The following is a 12,413-nucleotide window of genomic DNA, read 5'->3' as shown; positions in this document are numbered from 1 at the left end:
TATATTAAAACATTTGTCTGGGTGTACTAGATTGAAAATGCTGCCTTATAAAATACTTACTTTGAAAGAAACTGTACCATAGCCCATACACCACCATACATTAGCCCTTTAATGAGCCACGAATCAACATCTAGGTCTGCTATAAACCCAATCAGCCAAATAACTAGGAATGGAGTACCTAGCATCACCTTCTGACGAAATTCCTGCACAGAAACAAATATTTCAGTAAGCAATTTACAGTTCTTGTAGGAAATGGTTACACAATCTAACCAAAACAGTCATAACTCATTTAAGGCTAAGAGCCTTAGTATGGTATGGGAGAAAAAAAGCTACTTTTCTAAATTTATTTTTCTTCTCCTTAGCATGCTCATACTATGGAAGCCATTTCTTTCCTAAATGGAAACTAGAAATTTCCTACTAAAAGATGCCTTGATTTATCTTCTAGCATCAGTGATTAGTCAAACAATTTTCATGTGTAAAATGCTGTTATATTCAATTAGACTACTTAAAGACAGAATTCATAATTCATAATTTTTGAATAAATCAAGTAACACGGTTGACCTCTGTAGATAGTTGCCAATTTGAACAACTCAAGTAAGTATGTTTTACACACTAAGAAAAACAAATATAAAAGCCATAATGCAATTAGGTTGGAAGTTATAGATGAATTAAGAAAGTAATTTATTTAAAACATGGAAGATTGTAAAATCATTTGCAGCATTGCATACTGAAATCTAGTTAAGAGTAGATTGATAAATAAGGGGTAAAAGCAGCTATAGTAAAGTGGAGTGGAAAATGGCTAAAAAGAGTACCATGTGGTTCCACATTTGTCTCTCAATGACCTTCATATCAAAAATGCTAAGTTTAGAACTAAAAAGATTTTATACTTACCATAGTTGCAAACTCACTCTGGGATATAAAGTCAAGTTATGTTCTTTCCCACTAGCAAATTATCTCCAGTAACCTTTACCCAACTAAAATATATTTTACGTGTAGCACCGGAGCTACTGAGATGTACAGCTCTATACCAGGGGTTGGCAACCTTCTAGAAGTGGTGTGCCGAGTCTTCATTTGTTCACTCTAATATAAGGTTTTGCATGCCAGTAATACATTTTAATGTTTTTGGAAGGTCTCTTTCTATAAGTCTATAATATATAACTAAATTATTGTTGTATGTAAAGTAAATAAGGTTTTTAAAATGTTTAAGAAGCTTCATTTAAAATTAAATTAAAATGCAGAGCCCCCCGGCCCGGAGACCCCGGGCAGTTTGAGTGCCGCCGATTGCCAATCCCTGCGCTATACATCTTTGAGGTAAATATTCTCCAGTTGGAATTTAGTGAACAATTCTGCTGATCATGCTCGAGTGGGAACAAAATCCAGCTCACTATCATAACCCTAGGGCAGGGGTGGGCAAACTTTTTGGGCCGAGGGCCACATCTGGGTGGGGAAATTGTATGCAGGGCCGGGGCAGGGGGTTGGGGTGCGGGAGGGAGTGCGGGGTGTGGTGTGCAGGAAGGGGCTCAGGGCAAGGGATTGAGACAGAGGAGAGGTGCAGAGTGCAGGAGGGGGCTCAGGGCAGGGGTGCGGACTGCGGGAGGGGGCTCAGGGCAGGGGGTTGGGGTGCACAGGGGTGCAGGGTGCAGCAGGAGGCTCAGGGCAGGGGGTTGGGGTGCAGGAGGGGTGCGGAGTGTACGAGGGGGCTCAGGGCAGGGAGTTGGAGTGCAGGAGGGGTGCGCACATGGTGCAGGCAGGGGGCTTAGGGCAGGGAGTCAGGGGGCGGAGTGCAGGAGGGGTTCGGGCTCCAGGGTGGCAGCCGCACGCACCAGGGCCAGGGCAGGCTCCCTGCATGCCTGCCCTGTCCCCGGCCCCGCGCCGCTTCAGGAAGCGCTGCGGCCCCTGGGGGAAAGGGGCCGGAGGGCTCCGCGTGCGCTGCCCTTGCCGTGCCTCCAGGTACCTCCCCCAAAGTTCCCATTGGCCATGGTTCCCCATTCCCAGCCAATGGGAGCTGCGGGGGGCGGTGCCTGGAGGCAAGGGCCCGGGGGACACAGGGAAGTTGGGCCAGCTGCTGCTGAGAGCAGCGCGGGGTCCGCGGCGCCACGGGGTGGCAATCCCTGGGCCGGACCCAAAGCCCTGAGGGGCCGGATCCGGCCCGTGGGCCGTAGTTTGCCCACCCCGACCTGTAATGTATTCCATCCATTCTCCCTCTGAAAGATTTTAAGTCAGTAAACACCACTCAGCTCAGGTCATGTGTAATGCTCCAATATTCTTCCTGTGCACAGACTTAAAAAATGAGCCTAGGTTCTAAATTGTCATTCCCCGGGTAACAAAAGATTAAAATGTCATTAGCCCACCAGGCCAACACACTATAAACAATTTTTAAAAGCAGTTCATTTTTGTAGAAAATGTATGTTTTTGTTAAATTGAGCTGCTTATTTTTAAAGCTGACAGATGAATTGTTTATCCATCAAACTAATACCACTGCCAAGGTTAAATATTCCAATTAGGATTCTACCTTAAGATCAAATAAAAAGCCTTTGAAAACTAGGGAGCTTCATATGCCACCGTATGCAGTCAGCCTCCATGTTGCTTCACTCTGTCATAGAACACTCACCAGCAGTTATACAGGAGAGCAAAGTTTAGGAAATAGCCTGAAACTTCAATTATCTGAGGGTGATTGAATATCAGATTTGTCAAAGTATCTTGGTTCTCCGCAGGAAGAGTACTGCACTGCTCCTCAGGCACTTTCCCTGCTGCTCAGTCAATGCAATAGCATTGTCGTTGACCATTGGAAAAAACTACAAGGTTGCTATGGCAGTGATATAGAAGATAAATAGAAGAAGACGATACGAGATAATCCCAGAACTGAAACGTGAAAAAGTTCTTGTTAATATCTATCTACACGAGCTCTCCTGCCACGTTGGCCACTGTAGTGTTGAAGCACCTTTTTTGAAAAGGGAGGAATATGCCAAAAATATGGTTTTACATGAAAAATGTGCGGTTTCTTCTCACCTTATCAGCCTTTAGCTTTCTGAGAAATGATGGATTGTCATATCCCTTTGCCTGTCTTGCCTCCTGTAAGTGGTTGATCATCCAAACATTTTTTCTCTGTTTTGCCAAATCAAGTGGTGATTCTCCCTGCCAGGAGTTTGAAAAATGGGAGAATTTTAATTTAAAAATAAAAAGTACTCAGAACAATTTTACTTTTAAAATAGAAAATCACACACATAAAATTATCATCATATTGAAAAGACATTAAATAATATTCTGGTATTATTTCACTCCGATGCTTATTTTGACACCAAATAGGCTGTTCATTCCCTCCAGTCTCTCTCTTTTCACTTCCCTTATAACTACATGAGTGATGAACACAATGCTAAATCCATGCTCATGACATAATTTCTATGCCTCAAATGCGGCAACAACTGTTGCCTTTAGGGATCCTCTGGCATAACAAATCTGTGTTTATATGTCCTGAACACTCAGTCCCCTTATCTTTCTTTCCCCCTCAACTATTGACAGGCAGCAGAAACTAAACCAAAAAAATATGCATTTGTTGCCCACTGGATCATGGAAACTCTCCACTGCATATGATTACTCCTCAGTTACTCCTCTACCTTGAGGAAGACATCATCACCAGAAGTCTCTAGTACTACAATTTGTTTTCTGTGAGAAAAGTTTCTCACAATTTAATATTACTAGGTCAGCCCCAGCCTTTGTGGTCCTAGGAAGAAAATGGAAAAGGACAGAAAGTATATTGATTGCTGGCATCCAGTTTATCCTACCATTATGAGGTCCTTATGCTTGGCTTGTGCCAGGTTCTTCACTTATCTTGAAGGGTCCCAAGGCAGCAATGACATTGTTCTAGTTTCTCTCTCACTGCACACTCAGGAGCGGAGTAGAGAGAGAGAGAGAACTAAATGGATTTCCATCCACAGAGATTGACATCTGTTTTCTACTCCAAGAAAAAGAGCTAAGTGAAAATTCGTGACTAGGGTCTGATGTTATAGCGGAGGCAAGAGACAACCAATTGCAGGTACCTCCAGCTCCAGTTTCGCATTTGACTCCTCCTCTCTTCTACTGGAGTTAACTCCCCTCCTAAACAAAGCATTCATGGAGGCTTGAAAAATAGTTGAATCCTCCATCACTCGGCCATGCCTAAAAAAAAATGAGACAGGTACCAGAAACTGAAGTTACCCAGAAAGGGCACAGTGTACTAGCAGCCGAGGAGGAGCTTTTCAAAGGCACATAGGACAGTCACCTAACTACCATTGAAAATCAATTGGAGTTGGGCACCTAACTTTCATTTGAACCTTTGAAAGTCTCATCCTGAGTCTCCGTTAAGGGATTAAGTAGTACATAATGGAAACCCTGAAGTGGATTTTTGTGGCTCCTCTGGGGAGTTTCCTTCCACTTCCTATGTATGAGGTGTTGAGCCAGCCTAGCCCATCAGAAAACTTACACCAAAAGTTATCCTTATCCTCATTGTTATTCAATCAGAGCATTAAAATATAGGTTAAACTAGCTCAACCCTTTGAGGAAATAGAAAAGTTTGGGGATCAACCATGGTGAATACCCTGTCTAGTCACAGATCTACTGGTTTCTTGGATCAGTAATCTCTGGAAAACCCCGAGACACTAATTTTTTGGTGTCATTTTACGTATCCAAACTATAAAAATTACCTGTGGACAAGTAATCCCCTCTGGGAGTTGTTCTAAGTAAATCCTGCGGTTGCCTCAGGGTCCAGCTGAGCATCCCTTCTACTAGAGGGCCATGTGATACTTAGTGACTGCCTAGATAAAAAGATTGCAGGAGCTTTAAAGAAATCTTTTCTCTATATTTCTAATCAATTGGCCATTTTAGTGTATTCCTTTTATTAATATGGAGGCATGACTGATTTATTAAATACATTTTAATATTTATAACCAACATCAGGGATCTCAATTCTGGTCTATCAATACACTTATCTCTGTGCCAGCAAGTAATAACTATTTAGCTTGATGTGTTTCATCATGTGTGATCTTAATGATCAGAAGAAAATAATAGTCTAAGGGCACATTAACAGGACATTCATAGTCAAGCCTTTAAAAGACATGACTGAAACCTCATTGCAAGAAAACACATCAAGGATCCACTCCAAGATTCACTAGTAGATTCAGTTAATTCCTCTTTCAGTAAATGCTCTCCTTATTTTAGAAATTCACGATTAGATAGCATAATTATTACTTTGGAAATGGAAGACATTACAAGTACTCAAATAAGAATTCCACTGATTTGTTCTAATTGACAAAATAGTTCCCTCATCTATGAGACTACCCCAATCCGTTCAATAAATTACGGGTAAAAATACTGGATAACTGTGAGAGAATCATTATAACATGGGGTTACTGCCTAAGATTCAGTCCTTTCTCTCAGTAATGAAAGTCATTCCATCTCCATTCCAATCCAATCCTCAAAGGAAAGAATATGATCTTACCACCAGGAAGAGTTATTTATCTTACTTTTATTGTTCAAAAGAAGTGTCTAAACGGACAACCCCATATTAATTAAATTAGAAATGGCAAATTGATGAGCTTGATATTTAGAAACATGAAGACACACATCTTGGAGATCTGATGACACTAGACAGTATCCTGGATTGATATCATAGCATCAGAGTCATTCTAGAAGCTTTTCCATTTCAGTATAGAGCACTGATTTTTTTCCCTACTGTCTCTTGATCATTAACCAAAATCCTGGAGGTAGTCTTTCTGTTCAAAATAAAACCAGTGCCTTACTTGGATGACTGGTTCTGACCTGGGTCAACTCCCTCAAAAAAGCTTAAGGGGTAGTGTGATGTCATTTACTAACATTTTTAATGCCTGGAGCTGACTGCAAACTTTTCAAAAAGCTTGAGCTCATTTGTAACATTTCACTCTCTAACTAATCGGGAAATAAGATGGGTTTTCCATCCAGAGGATTCAAGAAATACTTAAGTTATACAACATTTTTAGTCAATTAAAGAAGCTCTCTGAGGAAAGGACTTTACTAGGCAGGGTTATGGATATGTCCAAATCACCATCTGTTCCACATCAACAGTTGAGAACTGACAAAAGGTCTGAAAAAAATCAAAATCTGATTTACAGATAATTAGCTATGATTAAAAAGCCAGGAAAATCTAAAGTCAGAGCATTAGTCAACAGAAAAAGTGGGAACAAGAGGAGACTGACTGTGGACCAATTTTCTTCTATTATGGACAGCATCAACTTAGTTTAAACCTACATTTCTAAAACAAAATTTTATTTTGAAAACTCTGTTGCTATTTTGAAAATGTTCCTGTAACAGAGAGCCAGATTTTTGTGACCAGGCCTCCTCAAACTCAATAAGGGGAACCTACAAATATAAGAGAGAAAGAACAGTTATTTACTTTACAGTAACTGTTGTTCTTTGAGATGGTGTAGTCAGTGTGGATCCTCATGTAGGTATGTATGTGCCTTGCATGCAAGACTGGATTCTATAGAACAGCAGTATCTGTTGGAACCATGCATGAGCCTGTGCCTCCTTTTGCATCCAGGCAAGGGAATCAAGGGAGAAGCGGCTGCAAACCTCTCTCAGTTCCCTTGCAATTCAAAGCCTGTGGTTGCTGAGGACTCAGAGTGGAGCAGGAGGGAGGGTTGTGGAGTCCGAACTGCCATCTCTGAGAACCACAATTACTATGGGGTTAAATAACCATTCTTTCTTCCTGGACTATGAGTCAGCATAGATCCACTGTACAAGACTGACAAGCAGTACCCTTTTTGGTTGGCAGGATGAGAATTATCAGCTGCATCAGTCCATTGCTCTGCCATATTTGGCATCTGCTCTGGCAGTTAAGTCCAATGCATATTGCTTGTTAAAAGTCAATGGGTCCACATTGCTGCTTTGCAGATACTGGAAACTGGCACTTTCCTGAAGCAGGCTTGATCCTCCATGTTCAGTCGGAGAGATATCCCAGCTAAATGGTAACACAGCGAGATACAGTGTTATCCAGTTAGATCTCTATTCTCTATGATGAGATGGCCTGACATTTAGACTGATTGTCTACAGCCAAAAATAAACAGGGAGACAGCCTGGATTGTTTGATTCTGTCAATGTAGTTAATCAAGGTTCTGGAAATTTCCATTGAAGTTTAACTTCTTCTCTCTTAGTGAAAAGAGGGGTTTGGGGAAGAAGACAGGTAGGATGACTGACTGATCCAGATGGAATTTTGAGACTACACTAGGGATGAACCAGGGTGAGGTTCCCATTGTCCCTATGAAACGTCATGTTGGGAGAATCAGCCGTAAGTGCTTGGAGCTCGCTCACTCTTCTGGATGAAGTGACTGCAACTAGGAAGACAAACTTCAGAGTGAGATGAACTAAGGGACATTCTGAAAGGGGCTTGAAGGAAGGACCCATGAGTCTCAAGTCTCAGTGTTAACGTTCCAGCCAGAAGCAGGTTCTCTGACTGGAGGGTAAGTATGTAACAGGCCTTTGAGAAACTTTAATACCTCTGGGTGAGAGAAAACTGAACACAACCATCCAGGAGAATGGAAAGTTGAGACTGCTGCAAGGTGGGCCTTAATAGAGCTGAACGAAAGGCTAGAGGCATTATAAATGCAGCAAGTAGTCAAAGATCTGAAGCCTGCAAAGGGACCAGGGCTGGGCCATCCAAATTGAGAACCTTTTCCATTTTGATGATAAATCCTTCTGGTGGATGTCTTCTTTCTGCTCTGTATCAGAATTTCCTGGACATGTTCAAAGTAGTCCGTGTCCGTGGTACATAACTGATCAACGTCTAGGCCATCAGGTGCAGAGTCTTCAGGACTGGATGGTGAAACTGACCATGGTGCTGTGAGATCAGATCCAGGCAGTCTCGGAGCTGGATCGGTGACTGAATGTCCATCTGCAGCAGATCTGTCAGCCAAAACTACCTCAGCCAGTACAGAGCTACAAGAAAGATTGTGGCTCTTTCTTTTGCTTTTGGAAGACACTCTAGGGATCAGAAAAATAGGTGGAAAGGCATAGAGGAGACCTGGATTCCACTGCAGAAAGAAGGCATCAGGCAATGAAAATGAGCTCATGTCCCCTCTGGAGCAGAAATTCTGCATGACACAAAGATCTATTATGGGAACCTCTAATGATGGGATATATGCTTTGTGATGGATCTCCACAGGGACCACCCGTGATTAGCAATAGACTATCTGTTCCGGAAGTCTGTCAGGTCGCTGCTCATTCCCAGGTGGTGTAGAGCCATTAGGTATGCCTACACTGCAATGAAAAACCCATGGCTGGCCTGTGCCAGCTGAGTCGGGTTCAGGCTGCAGAACTGTTTCATTGTAATTTAGACTTCCAGGCTCAGGCTGGAGCCCAGGCTCTAGGACAACTGCAAGGTGGGAGGGTCCCAGAGCTTAGGCTGCTGCAGAAACCAAGACGCCTACACTGCAATGAAACAGCCCCACTGCCCAAGCCCTGCAAGCTCAAGTTGGCTGCCATGGACCAGCCACAGGTGTCTATTTGCAGTGTAGACATACCCATTGAGGTAACCCATTTCAGTGGTACCATGTCCAGAACTTGATGGCCCCTAGAAAGAGAGGAGACAAGCATGCGCCTCCTTGCTTTTTGACATAGTGCATTGCAGACATGCTGTGTATCAGAATCTGCACTGTGGAGTTATGAAGAACGTGGAGGGAGACCATGTAGACTAGCTTGATGGCTCTAAGCTCCAGCATAATGTATGTTGTTAAGTGCTGAAGGTTGGAATGTCATTGCCATGGTAACACCATCCAGAGGCTGCTTTGAGCTGTTACAGCTGCTCAGTGTTTCTGTTCGTGGAACTTCAATGTTATTAATACAAGCATAGAATGCGGCTTGCTAATTCAGCAAACCCTGATGTTATTCAGAAATAACTCCAGGCACGGTTCAGTGACAAAGGCACTTGGCAAGGTTTGTTGCCCTTAAGGCACAGTCCCAGCGCCCTGGCTCCATGGTTACAGGTACGCTAAAATGTGAGTGACCTGTGGTAAGGAGCAGTTCAGTCAGCAGCAGGAGTCTCTACTGTCCCCAAGGCCACACAAAGGGTTAAGGCAAGGTACCCCAACATTTATAGACTAAGACAAACAACTTACGTACCGCCTTGCATGTTTCATAACATCCGCTTATTACCTCCCCTGGTACCTTGCTTCCAGATGTCTCAGGCAAAACATCCCTATTCATCATTTCTGTCAAACCCTCTTACCTGGTGTTAGGTCACGAGGTACCTGAGCTAATCTTTTGGAGTGTGTTTACACACATATCCAGTATTTGTTGCTCCTTAGGAATACTTGTGTTTTAGCAACACTAACAATACCTTTGCCAAGGTCATGTATCGGACAGTAAACTTGTAAGGATCTGCTTTAATACATGGCCTGACTTTGGTTCATGGCCTAACTTTGCTGTCTATGGTTCAGTCCTCAGATCTTTCACCAGGCCCAGTGCTCTAGGCTCTCTTTCTCCTACAATGTGGAGACCTATGTCTTCTGAGGAACAGGTCCCCTGAATTTGTAGATGGTACAGATGGGTTTCCCAACCATGCCTGATACACGGATGTTAAAGTTCTTGTTGGGGAGGTGGAAGAGAATGGAATCCTCTCACCATGAACATTCTTGGTTTTCTTCCACCACACCTCAGTTCTGTGATGACATGAGAAGGAACCAAAATATTCTTGTTCAGCTGGTGTCTCAACAGGGAATAGAAAGACCTGAGCCAGAGCTGGGGTGGCCGCAGGTGAAGCCTGGCAAGTGGCATTATGTACATGCACACCGACATATGGCCTAGCAACCACAGACACACCCATACTGTCGCAGTCAGGTTCATTTTTTATTCTGAGTAACAGCAACTGCACCCACAGAAATCTGTCGTCAGGAAGTTATGCTCTCGCCGACCTAGAATTGACCAAGGTTCCTATGAAGTCTTGTGTCTGATGGGATAAGAAACTATTTTTCATAATTGTCTCAGCTATGCCTCCTGGTGAACCCCTATATGCCAGGCTAACTGCCATCTCCTTCTAGGATCTGCCCTTGATCAATCACTTCTTGATATAAGAATAGATTTGAATGCCCTTCTTTCTGAGATGCGCTGCTACTATTACCAAAGATTGCTATGAAAGACAAAAGTCTCCATCTCTTTAGAGACAGCAACATGGCAAAATTTCAGCAGGTACCCACTTCCAAGTGCTCAGGTTTGGGAATCTAACTGGGATGTTACTCCTGGACCTTGATGATAAATTCTTCCCCTCCTGTCTCTGATATTTACTAGTAGGTTTAGTTTTTCAGCTAGTGGCTATCTAGTAAAGTTTTCGAGCCCCACCTCTCCCCCTCTAACTCTCATGCACAATGCAATAAGAAATTAACTTAAAACAGCACCTGAGCCACTATTAGTGGTTACAGAATTGCCAAGGATTTGGTATGCATATTTATGATATCTAATCAGCAGAGATCTCCTATAATTCTACTCCTGAAAACCATGCCCCTTTTATAAGAACTACCAAAGCTTACAGAGAGATAGCATAAGGACTAAGTTAGTCCATTAGACCAGCCTAGTAAAGTTAGAGCGACTCTCAAAGTCTAACTCTAAAAATAATTGAGTCTGATCATTTGTCACATGGAGGCATATTAAGAGTATTATTCCCAACATGTACTGCATTACATACAAATTTTATTATTCTTACAAGGGGACACTAGGTAAGAAGTTGCTACCAGCACTCTTTGGGTTCAAAATTTCCTACTATCTGTCTTTACACTAGACATGTAGTTGTGATCCTTTACTGATTCACCTTTACAGAACAGACTACATTTAAAACTCCCTTAAATCTCTTGTGCTTATCTGGAGTTTTAACTTTCCCCTGAGAAAGTTCTGTCATACTAGATTAGACATTCAAGAAGATCTCAGTTTTTCTTACCATTGAAAGCATTTTTCTTAAATTGTTTTCCCAGCCTGAAGGGGGATAAACTGCTGGCCCTTCCTCGCAAATTTCCTTTTATAGTGCTCTCGCAAGAAAAAGTTGTTCAAGGGCCTGCCCTTACATTCACTCAGAGTTTGCTAAGCTTTTCATTTAAATCACGACATGCCCATGCCTCTTTCCCTCCCTCCCGCCCTCCCAAAGAACACATAGCTTTATACCTGGAGTGAGTGTTAAAGTTGAATATTTAGGCTTTGAGACTGTTTGTACTTTGCAGGAGTCACAAAATGGAGCTATCATTTCCAAAACTCATATTGCCTGATTAGTTCTATAATGTACTAGTAAGGACTATTTATGACAAAAAAAAGTTCCTTGTCTGATTTATATTAAAATTCGTTATGGTAAAGTTATGGATTTGTCCTAGATAGAAAGAGGAGACACTTCTGTACATGAGATATGTACATGGCCATAGTATGGCTCTCTCACTCCATTATTTTATTAAGTAATACAGAATAGGAGCTTTTGCCGCAAGACTTGGACAGCTGCTGTCTGTTCAGAATCTACCCACACTGTCTACAGAGACCACAGAACTTCACATTAGTGAACCAAGTGTGCAATAAGAGTCATGACCATTTGTTTTATGAATCACCCACAATTATCTTATTCTTTCTAATAAATAAGATCTATCTGGCTATTTCATTACACAATAGTTTAGCCAGCTTTTTAGGTCAGTGGTTACACATTTTCTTCTATCCATCTGTAGTTCCTTTCTATATTTGACTTTGAAAATCATGGACTAGGGAGTAAGCACCTGTGCCAGAGAAAGAATGCCTGTGGAGAACATACCATGATCCAGCAGGTTAAAAGCCTATTTTCTGTCTGACTGCTGCTGCCTCCCAATAACTGAGGAGAGGATACAATATACTGTTCCAGAATAAAGGATATCCCTTTATGATAAGCAATATTTTTGGTGAAGTGATTTATTTTATATATATATATATATATAACTACATATACACTGCATATATGGTCATTTTATAATTAATAGTTGAAGAGATGCCACAGAAAGTAGCCGCATGTGTGGGCTTGTAAGAGTTGAGGCTGAAAATATAACACATCCATGGTTAACTATACAGGTAACTAGTAGAGTATTACAGCATAGTCATGCAAGCAAATGTGTGAGGCTAGCTCAGAGATGGGCAAACTACGGCCCGCGGGCCACATCCAGCCTGCTGGACCGTCCTGTCCGGTCCCTGAGCTCCTGGCCCGGGAGGCTAGCCCCCAGCTCCTCCCCCGTTGTTCTCCCTCCCCCACAGTCTCAGCTCACTGCGCTGCCGGCGCAATGCTCTGGGCGCAGCTGCAGAGCCGGGGCCTGACCTGGTGCTCTGTGCTGCACGGCTGCCTGTCCTGGTGCAGCTGTGCCACCAGTCACCGGTGCTCCAGGCAGTCCGGTAAGGGGGCAAGGAGCGGGGGGGGGGGG

At 42.8% G+C, this 12,413-nt stretch overlaps 1 protein-coding gene across 1 annotated transcript in view; it reads right to left on the bottom strand.

The window, feature by feature from the left end:
* Window positions 1-12,413, bottom strand: part of ZDHHC17 (zinc finger DHHC-type containing 17) — a 127,260-nt gene that overhangs the window by 57,260 nt on the left and 57,587 nt on the right. Inside the window, exons 7-8 of the mRNA XM_026648817.1 lie at window positions 3,010-3,135; window positions 61-203 (exon numbers count right to left, since the gene is read on the bottom strand). Of these exons, the coding sequence (XP_026504602.1) occupies window positions 61-203; window positions 3,010-3,135 (269 nt within the window). The remainder of the gene's footprint in view (window positions 1-60; window positions 204-3,009; window positions 3,136-12,413) is intronic.

The sequence above is a fragment of the Terrapene carolina genome, unplaced genomic scaffold (genome assembly GCF_002925995.2).
Source record: "Terrapene carolina triunguis isolate 2854851 unplaced genomic scaffold, T_m_triunguis-2.0 Scaffold68, whole genome shotgun sequence".
Taxonomy (NCBI): domain Eukaryota; kingdom Metazoa; phylum Chordata; order Testudines; family Emydidae; genus Terrapene; species Terrapene triunguis.
The sequence above is the reverse complement of the archived record's forward strand: the minus strand, read 5'-3'. Positions and strand labels throughout refer to the sequence as shown.